Source organism: Aquarana catesbeiana, linkage group LG06, assembly GCF_042186555.1.
Source record: "Aquarana catesbeiana isolate 2022-GZ linkage group LG06, ASM4218655v1, whole genome shotgun sequence".
NCBI classification, from domain to species: Eukaryota; Metazoa; Chordata; class Amphibia; order Anura; family Ranidae; genus Aquarana; species Aquarana catesbeiana.
Window position 1 is genome coordinate 405,824,731 of NC_133329.1, and position 19,531 is coordinate 405,844,261.

At 46.5% G+C, this 19,531-nt stretch overlaps 1 protein-coding gene across 3 annotated transcripts in view; it reads right to left on the reverse strand.

Annotated features, from left to right (window-relative positions):
• The window catches only part of LOC141147248 (E3 ubiquitin-protein ligase RNF14-like), a 38,419-nt gene extending 20,094 nt beyond the window's left edge, over window positions 1-18,325 (reverse strand). The window contains exons 1-2 of one of the 3 annotated variants that reach the window (XM_073634446.1): window positions 17,531-18,325; window positions 161-321 (exon numbers count right to left, since the gene is read on the reverse strand). In XM_073634446.1, the coding sequence (XP_073490547.1) occupies window positions 161-314 (154 nt within the window). In that variant the 5' untranslated portion in view covers window positions 315-321; window positions 17,531-18,325. Of the gene's footprint in view, window positions 1-160; window positions 322-8,364; window positions 8,542-17,329; window positions 17,442-17,530 lie in introns of those variants that run through there. The other 2 variants (XM_073634445.1, XM_073634444.1) reach the window with 2 other exon arrangements.
• Window positions 18,326-19,531: the final 1,206 nt, after the last annotated feature.

Genomic DNA, 19,531 nt, shown 5'->3' on the forward strand with positions numbered 1-19,531 from the left:
AACCCAGGTTGAGAAAGGTGGCTACTACATACCATTAGAGGGTGTCTCCATTGCTGTCTAAAGGCATTCTAATTTATTTCTGTATATCAGCCGTAAGGTTGATAACACACGTTAGAATACATATAATTCAAACATAATACATGTATTTTATCTGACTTACATTTAATAGATATTCTAAAATTTGGAGGAAGTTCCAGACACACTTGGATTTCCCCTCCCGGAGCAGTGTCAGCTCTCCTAAACTCATCTTCAGGGTATATACTGCTAAGAGCCAGAAGTTCATCCTCCTGGGCTTCCTGATTCTCCGTAGACATTGTTTATCTGTGAAGGCCATAAAACAGAGTAAGTTAATCATTTCAGTTAAGCTGCTATTAGTATGAGCACTCAATGCAATGCTTACCAAACAGTTCACCATTAGGTTTAAAGTGCAACTCTGGGCACCAGGAAAAAAAAAATACACCCTTGCACCCTTGGGGCCCTTCAGTACCGAGAGGGTTAAATGCTAGGTGTAGTGGAATAAGCTGTAATACTTACTTTATTCCTCCCTCCAACAGACTTCCTCTATGTTGTGTGATTGATCCCCACAGCTTCATCTCTAAGGCTCTCCTGCCAGCTTTTAGGCAGGCGTGGTTTACCCTCCCCTCTGTAGGTGGCGCTGTGTTGCTGAGGGAATGGGGGATGAGAGGAACTTTATTCCTCCAAAGCCTCCATAGGTGTCTCCAGGGGGGCAGTGGTCCGACTGGATGCTGCAACTCTGGATGACCTTTGCTGCGGCTCTTTTTGGTGAGGGCAGTGCTAATAAATAGCATCACCCTGCTGCAGTTGGCGCACATTCGCGAAATGGATAGGCAAGGGACAGGGTCCACACTGGCTAGGGACAGAGCATCTAGTCCTGGGGAAAGGCTCCTGAGGAGGAGGGACAGTATAGATATAGATTTTGCTACCTCTGGACTTTAGAGTTGGTGATAAGGGTCAGCCATCAGTCTGCTCAGTGCCATTTATACTTCCACTCCACTGCACAGCCGCCCCTCTTCAACCAGATGCTGTTTCAGTAATGTAAGTCTCAAGGTGACACTATAAATGATGGAACTATAACATTCCTGAAAGTTTCTGTACCTGTGTCACCAAGATGCTGTTCCCAACTTGCTCGAGACTGTTAAGCAAATACCATGCCACTATTTGTTACTTCTGCTTAACCAAATGATAACACTGCCACTCTACTTGGTCTTGGTGTGCTTTTCCTTCATCTTGGCTACCAACCAAGTGGCCCCACCCACAAGCAGCTGCATTAAGCATAATTTTGAAGCAACAGTCCTGCATTGTATGTGAGGACACAAAGTCCGCCTACTACCAGAAGCATTGGAGAGAAGAGATGAGTGATGGTAGCATGGGAAGTGGGTACTAGATTAAAGCTGATTAAAGCTGACCATACACTGACTCCTATCTTCTGTGGACACATGTTACCCTTAATTGGACAAAGTTGCTAAAATTTTATCTAACACCCACCTAACCACCTGCCCCCTAGACAATGTTCTCTCGCAAATGCTATGGTCACCTCTGGCTCAGTCCTACACTCTCTAATGGCGTGTACATACAAGCAGACTTTTCAGCATCAAAGGTCCGACGGTCTTTCTGACAGACTTTCGACGGAGTTACGACGGACTTTTGAACAACCGGACTTGCCCACACACGAACGGACTAAATTCCGTTAGAAAGTCCGTTCGGTTGAACATGATGACGTGCGACCGAACTAGAATAAGGAAGTTCATAGCCAGTAGCCAATAGCTGCCCTTGCGTCCTTTTTTGTCCGTTGGACTAGCATACAGACGAACTGATTTTTTCGACCGGACTCAAGTCCGTTGGAAAGATTTGAAACATGTTCCAAATCTAAAGACCGTCTTTAGACCCCACCAGCCCCCCTTTTGGTTGTTTTGTCCGTCCATCAGCCAAACCCCCCCCCCCCGGTCGATCAGGAAACTAACCCTGCAGTTACCCCATCTAAGTCGGCGGCTTCCTCCTGTGTCTCCTCCTCTCGACCAATTGGGACTTAAGACCAGCTTCCTGATTGTCCAGGGAGGAGAAGCAGGAAGACAATAGCAAATATTAATTCACTATGGTCACACAACTGGGAGGGCTCAGGGTCGCAGGGCTCTGCGCCCCGAGCCCAGTCTTTTTTTGAAGCCAATTAGAACTTCAGGCTCTAACCATGTGCTTCAAAAAAGAAAAGCCCTATTGAAATCCATGCGTCCCGTGCCCTGCATGTAGATTAGGGGCCGGGCGCATGGATTAGGGAGGCGGCGCCCCTGCACATTTTTATGAAGCCGGCGGCTGGCTTTCTTTTGAAAAGTAGTCCTAGCGGCTCATTAGCCACTGGATTGCTTTGCAAAGCGGCAGGAGGGGACGTCCTCCCCCTCCCCACTGCTTGTCGGTGTTTCTGAGGCTTACCGTATTCATCGGCCTGACCAAGAAACTATCCGACGGTGCAGCCAGCTGGTCACAAAGGCAATGAGAGACCAGATTGTCTCTGATTGCCTCTATGGCCTTGGACATCATAACATCACTTCCACTCTAGGGTGGAAGTAAACTATTTTTTTTTTCTGGGCTCAGTTTGGAGCACGGAGCTTCTCACAGCAGGGGGTCCGGTGCATCTCCAGTCACCATTTTAGGTTTAATCTCAGCCCCAAATTTTTGGCTGAATTCTGACCTGAGATGGACCAAAAGATGCACAGGACACCGCTCCAGAGATGTCTGAACCCACTCCATAGAGAGCCGGTCACAATCTCCTGCTATGCAAATTGAATGCGGGGAAACCAAGCCTAAAGCAAAAGATTACAATAAAAATTTTACTTTTCGAAGGTAAAGAAGAAATTTGGGGTCTTCGTGACCCCAGACCTCTCCATAAAGAGGTCCTGTCATGCCCTATTCCTATTACAAGGGATGTTTACATTCCTTGTAATAGGAATAAAAGTGATAAAAAAAAATGTAAAGAGAAAGTGTAAAAATAAAAACATAAAAGTAAAATAAAGAATAAAAAAAAAAAAAATGTAAGCGCCCCCGTCCCCGCGTGCTCGCGCACAGAAGTGAACAAATACGTAAGTCGTGCCCACATATGTAAACGGCGTTCAAATCCCACATGTGAGGTTTTCTGCGATTGTTATACCCTGTACACACGATCGGACATTGATCGGACATTCCGACAACAAAATCCATCGGATTTTTTCCGAAGGATGTTGGCTCAAACTTGTCTTGCATACACACGGTCGCACAAAGTTGTCAGAAAATCCGATCGCTCTGAACGCGGTGACGTAAAACACGTACGTCAGGACTATAAATGGGGCAGTAGCCAATAGCTTTCGTCTCTTAATTTATTCTGAGTAGGGATGAGCCGAACACCCCCCTGTTCGGTTCGCACCAGAACATGCGAACAGGAAAAAAATTCGTTCGAACACGCGAACACCGTTAAAGTCTATGGGACACGAACATGAATAATCAAAAGTGCTAATTTTAAAGGCTTATATGCAAGTTATTGTCATAAAAAGTGTTTGGGGACCCGGGTCCTGCCCCAGGGGACATGGATCAATGCAAAAAAAAGTTTTAAAAACGGCCGTTTTTTCAGGAGCAGTGATTTTAATAATGCTTAAAGTCAAACAATAAAAGTGTAATATCCCTTTAAATTTCATACCTGGGGGGTGTCTATAGTATGCCTGTAAAGGGGCGCATGTTTCCCGTGTTTAGAACAGTCTGACAGCAAAATGACATTTTGAAGGAAAAAACTCATTTAAAACTACCGCGGCTATTGCATTGCCGACAATACACATAGAAGTTCATTGATAAAAACGGCATGGGAATTCCCCACAGGGCAACCCCGAACCAAAATTAAAAAAAAAAAATGATGTGGGAGTCCCCCTAAATTCCATACAAGGCCCTTCAGGTCTGGTATGGATATTAAGGGGAACCCCAGCCAAAATTTAAAAAAAAAATTGACGTGGGGTTCCCCCTAAATTCCATACCAGACCCTTCAGGTCTGGTATGGATTTTAAGGGGAACCCCGCGCCAAAAAAAAAAAAAAAAAAACGGCGTGGGGTCCCCCTAAAAATCCATACCAGACCCTTATCCGAGCACGCAACCTGGCAGGCCGCAGGAAAAGAGGGGGGGACGAGAGTGCGGCCCCCCCCCCTCCTGAACCGTACCAGGCCACATGCCCTCAACATTGGGAGGGTGCTTTGGGGTAGCCCCCCAAAGCACCTTGTCCCCATGTTGATGAAGACAAGGGCCTCATCCCCACAACCGTGGCCGGTGGTTGTGGGGGTCTGCGGGCGGGGGGCTTATCGGAATCTGGAAGCCCCCTTTACCAAGGGGACCCCCAGATCCCGGCCCCCCCCCTGTGTGAAATGGTAAGGGGTTACTTACCCCTACCATTTCACTAAAAAACTGTCAAAAATGTTAAAAATGACAAAAGACAGTTTTTGACAATTCCTTTATTTAAATGCTTCTTCTTTCTTCCTTCATCTTCTTCTTCTTCTGGTTCTTCTGGCTCTTCTGGTTCTTCCTCCGGCGTTCTCGTCCAGCATCTCCTCCGCGGCGTCTTCTATCTTCTTCTCCTCGGGCCGCTCCGCACCCATGGCATGAGGGGGGAGGCTCCCGCTCTTCTCTTCATCTTCTTCTTCATCTTCATCTTCTTCTTCATCTTCTTCTTCTTCTTCTTCTTCTCTTCTTCATCTCTTCTTCCTTCTTCATTTCTTCTGCGGGCCGCTCCGCATCCATGCATGGAGGGAGGCTCCCGCTGTGTGACGGCGTCTCTTCGTCTGACGGTTCTTAAATAACGGGGGCGGGGCCACCCGGTGACCCCGCCCCCCTCTGACGCACGGGACATGACGGGACTTCCCTGTGGCATTCCCCGTGACGTCACAGGGAAGTCCCGTCAATTCACCGTGCGTCAGAGGGGGGCGGGGTCACCGGATGGCCCCGCCCCCCGTTATTTAAGAACCGTCAGACGAAGAGACGCCGTCACACAGCGGGAGCCTCCCTCCATGCATGGATGCGGAGCGGCCCGCAGAAGAAATGAAGAAGGAAGAAGAGATGAAGAAGAGAAGAAGAAGAAGAAGAAGAAGATGAAGAAGAAGATGAAGATGAAGAAGAAGATGAAGAGAAGAGCGGGAGCCTCCCCCCTCATGCCATGGGTGCGGAGCGGCCCGAGGAGAAGAAGATAGAAGACGCCGCGGAGGAGATGCTGGACGAGAACGCCGGAGGAAGAACCAGAAGAGCCAGAAGAACCAGAAGAAGATGAAGGAAGAAAGAAGAAGCATTTAAATAAAGGAATTGTCAAAAACTGTCTCTTGTCATTTTTAACATTTTTGACAGTTTTTTAGTGAAATGGTAGGGGTAAGTAACCCCTTACCATTTCACACAGGGGGGGGGCCGGGATCTGGGGGTCCCCTTGGTAAAGGGGGCTTCCAGATTCCGATAAGCCCCCCGCCCGCAGACCCCCACAACCACCGGCCACGGTTGTGGGGATGAGGCCCTTGTCTTCATCAACATGGGGACAAGGTGCTTTGGGGGGCTACCCCAAAGCACCCTCCCAATGTTGAGGGCATGTGGCCTGGTACGGTTCAGGAGGGGGGGGGGGCCGCACTCTCGTCCCCCCCTCTTTTCCTGCGGCCTGCCAGGTTGCGTGCTCGGATAAGGGTCTGGTATGGATTTTTAGGGGGACCCCACGCCGTTTTTTTTTTTGGCGCGGGGTTCCCCTTAAAATCCATACCAGACCTGAAGGGTCTGGTATGGAATTTAGGGGGAACCCCACGTCAATTTTTTTTTTAAATTTTGGCTGGGGTTCCCCTTAATATCCATACCAGACCCGAAGGGCCTTGTATGGAATTTAGGGGGACCCCCACATCATTTTTTTTTTTTAATTTTGGTTCGGGGTTCCCCTTTGGGGAATTCCCATGCCGTTTTTATCAATGAACTTCTATGTGTATTGTCGGCAATGCAATAGCCGCGGGTAGTTTTAAATGAGTTTTTTCCTTCCAAATGTCATTTTGCTGTCAGACTGTTCTAAACACAGGAAACATGCGCCCCTTTACAGGCATACTATAGACACCCCCCAGGTACGAAATTTAAAGGGATATTACACTTTTATTGTTTGACTTTAAGCATTAATAAAATCACTGCTCCTGAAAAAACGTCCGTTTTTAAAACTTTTTTTTGCATTGATCCATGTCCCCTGGGGCAGGACCCGGGTCCCCAAACACTTTTTATGACAATAACTTGCATATAAGCCTTTAAAATTAGCACTTTTGATTTCTCCCATAGACTTTTAAAGGGTGTTCCGCGGCATTCGAATTTGCCGCGAACACCCCAAATTGTTCGCTGTTCGGCGAACTTGCGAACAGCCAATGTTCGAGTAGAACATGAGTTCGACTCGAACTCGAAGCTCATCCCTAATTCTGAGCATGTGTGGCACTTTGTGCGTCGGATTTGTGTACACACAATCGGAATTTAAACGATCGGATTTTGTTGTCGGAAAATTTTATAGCCTGCTCTCAAACTTTGTGTGTCGGAAACTCCGATGAAAAAAGTCCGATGGAGCCCACACACGATCGGAATTTCCGACAACACAATCCGATCGCACTTTTTCCGTCGGAAAATCCGACCTTATGTACAGGGCATTAGAGCGGGAGCAAAAATTCGAGCTATCCTGTAACTCTAAACAGGTAACCTGTAAAAAAATTTAACGTGTAGCCTATGGAGATATCTAAGTACCAAAGTTTGGTGCCATTCCACAAGCGTGCGCAAATTTAAAGCGCGACATGTTAGGTATCTAATAACTCAGATTAATATCGTCTTTCATATTTTATTTAAAAATTGGGGTAAATATTATTTTTAAAATTCATAAAGTGTATTTTTTTCCCAAAAAATTGCGTTTGAAAAACCGCTGTGCAAATACCATGTGACATAAAAAACTGCACTGATCACCATTTCATTCCTTAGGGTCTCTGCTAAAAAAAAATAATATATATAATGTTTTGGGGTTATAAGTAATTTCCTAGCAAAAAATACAGATTTTTTAAACTTGTAAACAAAAAGTGCCAGAAAAAGCCTGGTCTTTAACTACTTCCGGACCGCTCGCCAACGTTATACGTCGGTACTCTGACGTTGAATATTGTTGTTATGGCAGCAGATAGCTGCAATAACCCCGGTATTTTTAAAAAACGCTGTCAGATAAAAGTGATCTCAATTCGCCGCAAGATCCCTTTTATTGGCAGCAGGAGAGGTACCCACTCCCCTCCCGCCGCGGTCCAGTTGTCTCTGCCACTTGCCAGAGCCGTTGGTCCTTTCCCCTGAGAGGCTGGATTCCAAGTGAGGGGAAGATGGCCCCCCCCCACACGACTCCAGACCATTGGATGACGGAAGCGACGTCAAACGTCACTTCCGCCCAATGGTCTTAAAGGGGAATTTTTTTTTATTGCATTTAAGTGTAAATGTGAGATCTGAGGTCTTTTTGACTCCAGATCTCACATTAAAGAGGTCCTGTCATGCTTTTTTCTATTACAAGGGATGTTTACATTAATAAAAAAGTGAATTCAAAATAATACTAAAAGTGATTCAAAAAAATAGTTTTTAAAAGGACAGTGTAAAAAAAAAAAAAATGAAAGCGCCCCGTCATGCCGTGCTCGCGTTAAGAAGTGAACGCATACGTAAGTCGCGCTCGCATATGTAAATGGTGTTCAAACCACACATATGAGGTATTGCCGCGATCGTTAGAGCGAGAGCAAAAGACCTCCTCTGTAACTCAAAACTGGTAACCTGTAGACATTTTTAAACGTCGCCTATGGAGATCTTTAATTGTCAAGGTTTGTCGCCATTCCACGAGCGGTCGCAATTTTGAAGCATGAGATGTTGGGTATAAATTTACTGAGCATAACATTATCTTTCACAATATAAAAAAAAATTGGGCTAACTTTACTGTTTTCCTATTTTTTTAATTCAAAAAAGTGTATTTTTTTCCCCCAAAAAATTGCGTTTGTAAGACCGCTGCGCAAATTCGGTGTGACAAAGTATTGCAACGTCCGTCATTTTATTCTCTAGGGCAGCGATGGCGAACCTTGGCACCCCAGATGTTTTAGAACTATGTTTCCCATGATGCTCATGTACTCTGCAGTGTAGTTGAGCATCATGGGAAATGTAGTTCCAAAACATTTGGGGTGCCAAGGTTCACCATCACTGCTCTATGGTGTCTGAAAAAATCTATATATAATGTCTGGGGGTTCTAAGTCATTTTCTAGCAAAAGTGGTTAACAATCATCATAAACAACAGCAGTGGAAGGTTTAATGTTGCTTGTAGAAGGAGCTAACGCTCTGTCTTACCACTCAGCGCCGGCTTTACTGGTCTCTGGTCTGTCTAGGAAGCAAGGTGGGTGTGGTGTAGGAGGCGATGAGTTATGTGATCATTGGAACCGTTGCTCTATGATTGAATCAGCTGTCCTAGCAGGATAAGAATGTGGAGCTCTGCAACAGTGTCAGTGCCGGGACTTCCGGTTCTCATGTTATAATATTTCACCAGTGGGATTCCCCCGACTTGGTCATGGTTGGGGAAGGGTTACAGGACAAAGCCTATGACTAGCACGCCTTCCAATTAATATTAACCACTTGCCATCCGGGCCATTTCTGACACTTCGCTCCTACATGTAAAAATCAACTTTATTTTTGCTCGAAAATTACTTAGAATCCCCAAAGATTTTATATATATATATATATATATATATATATACACACACACACGCACACACACACACACACACACAGTATCTGACAAAAGTGAGTACACCCCTCACATTTTTGTAAATATTTTCTTCTATCTTTTCACGTGACAACACTGAAGAAATGACACTTGTCTACAATGTAAAGTAGTGAGTGTACAGCTTGTATAACAGTGTAAATTTGCTGTCCCCTCAAAATAACTCAACACACAGCCATTAATGTCTAAACTGCTGGCAACAAAAGTAACAGGTTCCACTCAGAACAGGCCTCGCCATGGTCCAACAAGGAAGTTGAGGTCACGTGCTCAGAGTCATATCCAGAGGTTGTCTTTGGGAAATAGATGTATGATTGCTGCCAGCATTGCTGCAGAGGTTGAAGGGGTGGGGGGTCAACCTGTCAGTGCTCAGACCATACGCCACACTCTGCATCAAATTGGTCTGCATGGCTGTTGTCCCAGAAGGAAGCCTCTTCTAAAGATGATGCACAAGAAAGCCCGCAAACAGTTTGCTGAAGACAAGCAGACTAAGGACATGGATTACTGGAACCATGTCCTGTGGTCTGATGAGACCAAGATAAACTTATTTGGTTCAGATGGTGACAAGCGTGTGTGGGGGCAACCAGGTGAGGAGTACAAAGACAAGTGTGTCTTGTCTACAGTCAAGCATGGTGATGGGAGTGTCATGGTCTGGGGCTGCATGAGTGCTGCCGGCAATGAGGAGCTACAGTTCATTGAGGGGACCATGAATGCCAACATGTACTGTGACATACTGAAGCAGAGCATGATCCCCTCTTTTCGGAGACTGGGCCGCAGGGCAGTATTCCAACATGATAACGACCCCAAACACACCTCCAAGATGACCACTGCCTTGCTAAAGAAGCTGAGGGTAAAGGTGATGGACTGGCCAAGCGTGTCTCCAGACCTAAACCCTATTGAGCATCTGTGGGGCATCCTCAAATGGAAGGTGGAGGAGTGCAAGGTCTCTAACATCCACCAGCTCTGTGATGTCGTCATGGAGGAGTGGAAGAGGACTCCAGTGGCAACCTGTGAAGCTCTGGTGAACTCCATGCCCAAGAGGGTTAAGGCAGTGCTGGAAAATAATGGTGGCCACACAAAATATTGACAAATATAAACACCTTTACAGGTTACCAGTTTAGAGTTACACAGGAGGTCTGGTGCTAGAATGATTGATCTCGCTCTGATGTTCGCACCAATACCTGGTTATTTCGCCGTTTGCCACCTCATCCCTTTAAACTCAAACACATATGAATTACACAGGTTCTGGGGCTAATTTAATACAGATAAGGCACCAAGTGAGTTTAATTACCACCTTAATCAGCCATAGAACCTGTGTAATTAATATGTGTTCGGTTTTTAAAGGGTTGAGGTGGCAACTCTAGTGCGGGAGTAACGTGCGCGTTCACATTTATGTGTAAGCATGATGGGACAGGGCGGTTTAATTTTTTTATTTATTACATAAATATTTTTTTTTTTACACTTCATTTTTTTTTGTACTAACTTTATTGCTATCACAAGGCATGAACAACATCCCTTGTGATAGCATGGGCCATGACAGGTCCTCTTGATGGAGAGAGTTGGGCTCTATTAGACCCCAATTCTCTCCTCTGGTCTCCCACGCAAATGGTCTAATCGGCTGCTTACTTGGCCGGAACCGGAACCGGAAGTGACAAACTACTCATCGCTCCCAGTTTCCAGGGTTACAGAGAGAGGGGACGACATCAGTTCCTCTCTCTCAGTACAGGGCAGCCATTGCCGCCGGCCACATCGCTCCTGAACCCCCGTGATGGAACGGGAGAGCCCGGGAGAGGTGGTGGCTGCGGGAGGGGGTGGGACCCCCTTCCGCCACCTGCAGAAGTTATCGAGTGGCTAAACAACCACTCAAATCACTTCTGCCTTACTCAGAATTGCCGGCTGAAAAGATCGATGCCAAGATGATGCCTGTAGGTGCAGGCAACATCCCGGTATAACCACTGCAACCCAAGGACATCCATTTACGTACCTTCAGCGAAAAGTGGTTAATTATTAACCCCTTTCTAGCTTCCCTGAATATGGCGTTATGCAAACTTATAATTCATAAACCAAATATTCCAAAGTCTTTATCTCCTTTAAATCATCTATACAAAGCATATCTCCTAGTGGTCTCAATTTTGCCTAATTTTTTTTGCTTATAGCAGGGCTCGACAAATCAAAGGCACCAGGTCGCCATTGCAAATAGAAATTGCATCCTGGCACCTGAGCTTTTGTCAACCCATTCACTGTTTCACACCCACCTTCCCAACTTCCCAGTGTGCTGTGCGCTCACCCCTGGCGTCCCCAGCTGCCTGCTCTGCTACAGCTTCCTTTGTTTGGCTGGCACCAGTGGATGGGTGGGGCATTGGGGGTCATGTGACCAATGGTGGAGCGCAGTTCAGTCAAACTGAGCGAAGGACCGTAACTTGCATCACTGAGCCAGGATCGGAGCTTAGTTGGTCGGTGGCGGTGAAGAGGAAAGGGGGGGCTTTTGTGGATCGGCCTGCCCATCGAATGTGTAGGTGCTACATAACTGCTGCTCAATTCCTATACCTGTGAGCTGAGCTGATGTTTTTGGGCTGTGTCTGTGCTGGAGGGTATGTCTCTTTGCTATATTGGGATGTCTCTTTGCAGGAGGGAGCTGTCTCTGTGCTGGAGGGTATGTCTCTTTGCTATATTGGGATGTCTCTTTGCAGGATGGAGCTGTCTCTTTGCTTTATTGGGTTGTCTCTTTGCTATATGGGAACGTCCCTTTGCTGGATTGCAACGTCTCTTTACTATATGGGGATGTCTCTTTGTTGGATTGGGATGTCTCTTTGCTATATGGGGATGTCTCTTTGCTGTATTGGGATGTCTCTATGCTATATGGGGACATCTCTTTGCTGGATTGGGACATCACTTTGCTGGATCGGGATGTCTCTTTGCTGGATTGGGATGTCTCTTTGCTATATGGGGACGTCTCTTTGCCTGATTGAGACGTCTCTTTGCTATATGAGGATGTCTCTTTGCTGGACAGGGATGTCTCTTTGCTGTATTGGGATGTCTCTTTGCTATATGGGGATGTCTCTTTGCTGGATTGGGAAGTCTCTTTACTATATGGGGATGTCTCTTTGCTGGATTGGGATGTCTCTATGCTATATGGGGACATCTCTTTGCTGAATTGGGACATCTCTTTGCTGGATTGGGATGTCTCTTTGCTGGATTGGGATATCTCTTTGCTATATGGGGACGTCTCTTTGCCTGATTGAGACGTCTCTTTGCTATATGAGGATGTCTCTTTGCTGGATGGGGATGTCTCTTTGCTGTATTGGGATGTCTCTTTGCTATATGGGGATGTCTCTTTGCTGGATTGGGATGTGTCTTTGCTATATGGCGACGTCTGCTGGATTGGGACATCTCTTGGCTATATGGGGATGTCTCTTTGCTGGACGGGGAGGTCTCCTGGCTATATGGGAACGTCTCTTTGCTGGATTGGAATGTCTCTTTGCTGGATTGGGATGTCTCTTGCTGCTTGTTACAAAGACATATGTATTTCCTATGCTCCTTATCGCCATCTAGTGGCCTTAATGTGGTTTTCTATTACTGCTCATAAAAAAGAATATTTTTTCAGAAGAGAAAACAGCTTAAAGAGGAACTGCAGTCTGCTCACATAATTTGTAATAAAAGCATCTTTGCCATTCTGAAGCTTCCCTCCAACCACTTTGCATATTATTTTATATATGCTGTGATTCTGTACTTGCCAAATATGCTGCAGGAATCTCCCTCCATGGAGTCCGGCTGCATCCATTTTAACTGTGGGCAGCTGAAGCGGCTGCCTGTTCACTTTCTGGATTTACACAGACACACACCTCCAGCTCTGCAGCTCTCATTGGCCCTCTTATGACTCACCCCCCCCCCCCCCCCTTCCTGGCAAACTCTCAGGAGAATGAGAGAGAGAGCTGTGTATGATGTCATAATCCTAGGCTAATGACCAGACAAGAAACAGGAAGTGGGCTGTATAAGGGATTTACTGGCAGAAAAAAAAGTTTTACTATCCAAAGTTAAAACAACAACAACAAGAGCAGAAGATTTAATAGATGGAAAGATGAAAAAACGACTGAAGGTCCAATTTAATGAACATTTGTGTTTTTCCAATTTGCACAGAATGAATGTACGGTACATACAGATTTTCCAGAAAATGGCTATGCTTTTTTTATCAATAGACCCATTATTCTAAATTGTATTATTGATACTTTTATTATTATATCTACATCTAACTGATCACACTATTGTCCTATAAGATGAAGATCTCGTTGTTTCTTAGTACCTGTAGAGTCTAGACTGTACATAGTCCAGGATTGTGTGTGATGTACATTGCCCCCCCCACACATCACTGCGTAGGATCCATACCAGCAGGGGGATGGGCCTTCCACTACACACAGCTGTCTAACTGGTTTTACAACTGCAGTATATATGCATTAACCCATCAGTGACCAGTCTGCAGTATATATGCATTAACCCATCAGTGACCCATCTGCAGTATATGTGCGTTAACCCATCAGTGACCCATCTGCAGTATATATGCATTAACCCATCAGTGACCCATCTGCAGTATATGTGCGTTAACCCATCAGAGACCCATCTGCAGTATATATGCATTAACCCATCAGTGACCAGTCTGCAGTATATATGCATTAACCCATCAGTGACCAGTCTGCAGTATATATGCATTAACCCATCAGTGACCAGTCTGCAGTATATATGCATTAACCCATCAGTGACCCATCTGCAGTATATGTGCGTTAACCCATCAGAGACCCATCTGCAGTATATATGCATTAACCCATCAGTGACCAGTCTGCAGTATATATGCATTAACTCATCAGTGACCAGTCTGCAGTATATATGCATTAACCCATCAGTGACCCATCTGCAGTATATGTGCGTTAACCCATCAGTGACCCATCTGCAGTATATGTACATTAACCCATCAGAGACCCATCTGCAGTATATATGCATTAACCCATCAGTGACCAGTCTGCAGTATATATGCATTAACCCATCAGTGACCAGTCTGCAGTATATATGCATTAACCCATCAGTGACCCATCTGCAGTATATGTGCGTTAACCCATCAGTGACCCATCTGCAGTATATGTACATTAACCCATCAGAGACCCATCTGCAGTATATATGCATTAACCCATCAGTGACCAGTCTGCAGTATATGTGCATTAACCCATCAGTGACCAGTCTGCAGTATATGTGCATTAACCCATCAGTGACCCATCTACAGTATATGTGCATTAACCCATCAGTGACCAGTCTGCAGTATATATGCATTAACCCATCAGTGACCAGTCTGCAGTATATATGCATTAACCCATCAGTGACCAGTCTGCAGTATATGTGCATTAACCCATCAGTGACCAGTCTGCACTATATATGCATTAACCCATCAGTGATCCATCTGCAGTATATATGCATTAACCCATCAGTGACCAGTCTGCAGTATATATGCATTAACCCATCAGTGACCAGTCTGCAGTATATATGCATTAACCCATCAGTGACCAGTCTGCAGTATATATGCATTAGCATTCCATTGATCAGCGACCACAGAATAGCGGATAGCCCCTCTGTCACCAAACCCCAGCTTAGAAACATTAGCCCCTCCATGACCTGTCTGCAGTGTATGTGTTCTGCTTCAAACACATGTGCATTAACCCCTCAGTATCATGTTCTTAGCATATAAGCATTAACTCCTTAGCACCCAGTCCTAGCTCAGCTGTGTTCACCACTCAGTGCCCGGTTTCTCTGCACATATGTGATAACCCTCAATGGGCATTCCCCAGCACATGTGCGTCTCCTCTCCACCCCCTCCCCCTCCCCATACAGACTGCAGTCCTATCCTCCACACTCCTCTCATGTACATACTGCCACTGTCATACCCTCCACACTCCTCTCATGTACATACTGCCCACTGTCATACCCTCCACACTTCTCTCATGTACATACTGCCCACTGTCATACACTCCACACTCATAGTTGCTAACATTGCAAAAACATTGCATGTAGGCGGAGCCTTGCTATAATTAGGGGGTGTGGCATTCATTTGTAGGTGGGGCATGTCGCAACAGAGAAAATGCAGCGCGGCAAAAAAATGGGCGTGGTTTGTGCGGAATAGTGGGCATGTATTAAATGGGCGTGGCTCAGAAGGGGTGTGGTATGAGATGAATGAGTGATGGAGGGAGAAAGAAAGAAAGAAAGAGGGAGAGAAAGAAAGAGAGAAAGAAAGAAAGAAAAAGAGAGAAAGAAAGAGGGATGGAGGGACAGCAGGCCCAGATCCTACACTACAATAGAAATATGTGTATTCCAGAAAGTTTAACAATCAGCAGATAAAGATACTCCAAACACCTGGTGTTAGCGCTTCAATCATCCCGACACCATGGTTGTTATGGTGTCAGGATGATTGAAGCGCATTATTTCTATTATTACATTGTAATATAGAATGAAATTAATCATCTCACCATAATGCAGAATCAGTGGAAGCCCTGAGCGTGTCACCTGCCACCAGATGCCATCAGGTGTCCCCAGCAGAGTCCCTCCTTACATTAGAAATTCCCAGGGGAGCCCCTCCTTACATCAGGTATTGCCAGCTGACTCCCCTTACATCAGGCATTGCCAGCTGAGTCCTCCCTTACATCAGGCATTGCCAGCTGACTCCTCCCTTACATCAGGCATTGGCAGCGGAGTCCCCCCTTACATCAGGCATTGCCAGCGGAGTTCCCCCTTACATCAGACATTGCCAGCGGAGTCCCCCCTTACATCAGACATTGCCAGCAGAGTCCTTCCTTACATCAGACATTGTCAGCGGAGTCCCTCCTTACATCAGACATTGCCAGTGGAGTCCTCCCTTACATCAGGCATTGCCAGCGGAGGCCCCCCTTACATCAGGCATTGCCAGCGGAGTCCCCCCTTACACCAGGCATTGCCAGCGGAGTCCTCCCTTACATCAGGTATTGCCAGCGGAGTTCCCCCTTACATCAGACATTGCCAGCGGAGTCCTCCCTTACATCAGGTATTGCCAGCAGAGTCCCCCCTTACATCAGACATTGCCAGCGGAGTCCTTCCTTACATCAGGTATTGCCAGAAGAGTCCCCCCTTACATCAGACATTGCCAGTGGAGTCCTCTATTACATCAGGCATTGCCAGCGGAGTCCCCCCTTACATCAGGCATTGCCAACAGAGTCCCCCCTTACATCAGACATTGCCAGCGGAGTCCCCCCTTACATCAGGCATTGCCAGCGGAGTCCCCCCTTACATCAGGCATTGCCAACAGAGTCCCCCCTTACATCAGACATTGCCAGCGGAGTTCCCCCTTACATCAGACATTGCCAGCAGAGTCCCCCCTTACATCAGGCATTGCCAGCAGAGTCCTCCCTTACATCAGGCATTGCCAGCAGAGTACCCCCTTATATCAGACATTCAGACATTGCCAGCGGAGTCCCCCCTTACATCAGGCCTTGCCAGCAGAGTCACCCCTTACATCAGGCCTTGCCAGCAGAGTTCACCCTTATATCAGACATTCAGACATTGCCAGCAGAGTCCCCCCTTACATCAGGCATTGCCAGCGGAGTCCCCCCTTACATCAGGCCTTGCCAGCAGAGTCCCCCCTTACATTAGGCATTGCCAGCAGATTCCCCCCTTATATCAGACATTGCCAGCGGAGTCCCCCCTTACATCAGGCCTTGCCAGCGGAGTCCCCCCTTATATCAGACATTCAGACATTGCCAGCGGAGTCCCCCCTTATATCAGACATTCAGACATTGCCAGCGGAGTCCCCCCTTACATCAGACATTGCCAGCGGAGTCCTCCCTTTTCTAACAGCAGCCTTGCTCACAAATGACAGGAGCCGGTGTCTTGTCGAATACAGTCCCCTATCCAGAAGTGTCCGCCCTGTACTGCGCAGGCGCAGTACGGAGGACAAACGAGACGCCGAAAGTCTCCGAAGTTCAACAGCTGATCGTCAGCTGTACACGGCGCCTGCGCATTTATTCTTACCCTATGTCCAGGATCATTCCCTACTATCCAAGTGGACATAGAGCTAGAATAAATAGTTGCCGAGCGCAGCGAGGCCGTGCCCGAAGCGTGGCGAGCGAAGCGAGCCCGCGAGGGGCCCTCTTACACAGCCATCGCTAACAGGTGCCCGAGCGCCGTGTACAGCTGATGGTCAGCTGATCAACTTCGGACATTTTCGGCATCTCCTGCTGCTCCGTACTGCGCAGGCGCTGCGCCTGCGCAGTACGGGGCGGACACTATCTGATAGGAGGACACTATATGTCAGAACACCGGCTGCACAAAACTGATACCAGCTCATGACTACGACCTGCTGTTATCTTGTTTTATCCTATTCAGACTTTGGACGTACCAGACATGCCCAAAATTCTGAAGCCCCACTCCGGGATAACGTCAGCAGAACTACCAATCTATCGTATTACATCCTATCAATGATCCGTTCTTTGTAATTAAACCTCAAAGGCAGCCAAAAAAATTGATAGGTACCTGCCAGTAGTCTCCCTGGGTTATGAGGATGGGCACACACCTCATTTCTCCTATCTCATCTTGGCCCAATGTGAACTACACATTCCATCATGCATTGGGATGTTAGTTCCTGGTTGGGCGTTACTTGGACCTCTTCCACCATTGAGTGCCCCATGTTTCCCAGCAGCTCGAAGACCGAGAAGGCCCTTTTTTTTTCCTCACCTGGATATCTATTTTCACATTCAGTCCTCTGCTCTTCTCTCCCTAGAATTCATAGGTTGCCTTTGGGCAGAACATAGCCGCCCATTGCCTCTGTGTACTGCCCCTGTCTGCCCGTGTCCTTCCCCCGCCCCTCCTTCCCCGAGTTATTCTCCTCCATATAGAAACCAGCAGGTTCACCTGAGATTAGTAGCTGAATGTTCTGCTGGCTTCCCTCCCGCTGTTCTATGACTAAGCAATGTGAGCAGAGCTGAGATATTCTTCAATAAAGAAGAAGCTCCTGGTTCATGTGTAGTGGGTAGGGATGAGACGATCGTACCTGGGTTTGATTCACAGGAGGTTCTGCAAAAAACTTTATTGAAGTTCAAACCTTAATCCAAATCCCATCCACTTGACCTCCAGAAGGTTTACCCACCTTCACGACCAGGCCTTTTTTTTTTTTTTTTTTTTTTTTGTGATATGGCACTGCGTTACTTTAACCACTTGCTTACCGGGCACTTAAACCCCCCTCCTGCCCAGACCAATTTTTAGCTTTCATCGCTCTCACACTTTGAATGACCATTGCGTGGTCGTACAACGCTGTACCCAAATTAAATTTTTATCATTTTTTTCACACAAATAGAGCTTTCTTTTTGTGGCATTTAATCACCACTTGGGTTTTTATTTTTTGCTAAACAAACAAAAAAAAACACATTTTTGAAAAAAAAAAAATCATATCTCATAGTTTGCTATAAAATTTTGCAAACGGGTAATTTTTCTCCTTCATTGATATTCACTGATGAGGCGGCACTGATGGGCACTGATGAGCTGCATTGATGGGCACTGATGGGCTGCACTGATGGGCACTGATGGGCTGCACTAATAGGCATAGATAAGGCGACACTGATAGGCACAGATAAGGCAACATTGATAGGCACTGATAAGACGGCACTGATGGGCACTGATAAGATGGCACTGATGGGCCCTGATGGGTGGCACTGATGGGCACTGATAGATGTCACTGATGGGCACTGATAGGTGGCACTGATGGGCACTGATAGGTGGCACTGATGGGCACTGATAGATGTCACTGATGGGCACTGATAGGTGGCACTGATGGGCCCTGATAGATGTCACTGATGGGCACTGATAGGTGGCACCGATGGGCACAGGTAGGTGGTATTGATAGGCGGCACTGTTGATGAGGCACTTATTGGTGACATTTATAGTTGGCACTATGGGCACTTAAATGTTACACTGTGGGCACTGATAGGTGACACTGTGGACACTGATAGGTGACACTGTGGGCACTAATGGGTGGTACTGTGGGCACTGGTAGGTGGCGCTGGTGGGCACTGGTAGGTGGCGCTTGTGGGCACTGGTAGGTGGCACAGGTGGGCACAGAAGCCTCTGTAGAGGCTTTCCATGATCGGAACTGATGTCCCTCTCACAGCCGCCGGTGATCACCTTTTTTTTTTTTTCTCCTCACGCTGGCAGCGTGAGGAGAAAAAATAGTCGATTACCGGCTCTGTTTACATCACATGATCAGCTGTCATTGGCTGACAGCCGATCACGTGGCAAGGGGTCGGGATCGACCCCTTACTCAGATCTGTGATCAGCCGAGTCTCCTAGACGTTCTCGTAGATGTTTATCAGCAGTGGAGTATATGGGCTGTTTTCTGAACGCCTTAAAATCATGTTTAGGAGTCATTTTTCTGACCACAAAAAAATGCCAAATGCTCATAAACGCTGATAAACATCAATAAATGCTCGAAAAACGTGGCTCTCCGCAGTTTTTGATCGATTGAAAAAAAAAACCGCTAAAAACTGCTAAAAAACGCTAATAAACGCTATTGCAAAAATGTTGAAAGACTCACTGCAAAGCTACTGGCGTTTTTATAACATTATTTTAACATCCAGTGTGCATGGAGCCTAACTGACAATTGCACGATCGCGCGACGCTATACCCAAAAAAAAAATTACGTTCTTTTTTTCCTACAAATAGAGCTTTCTTCTGGTGGTATTT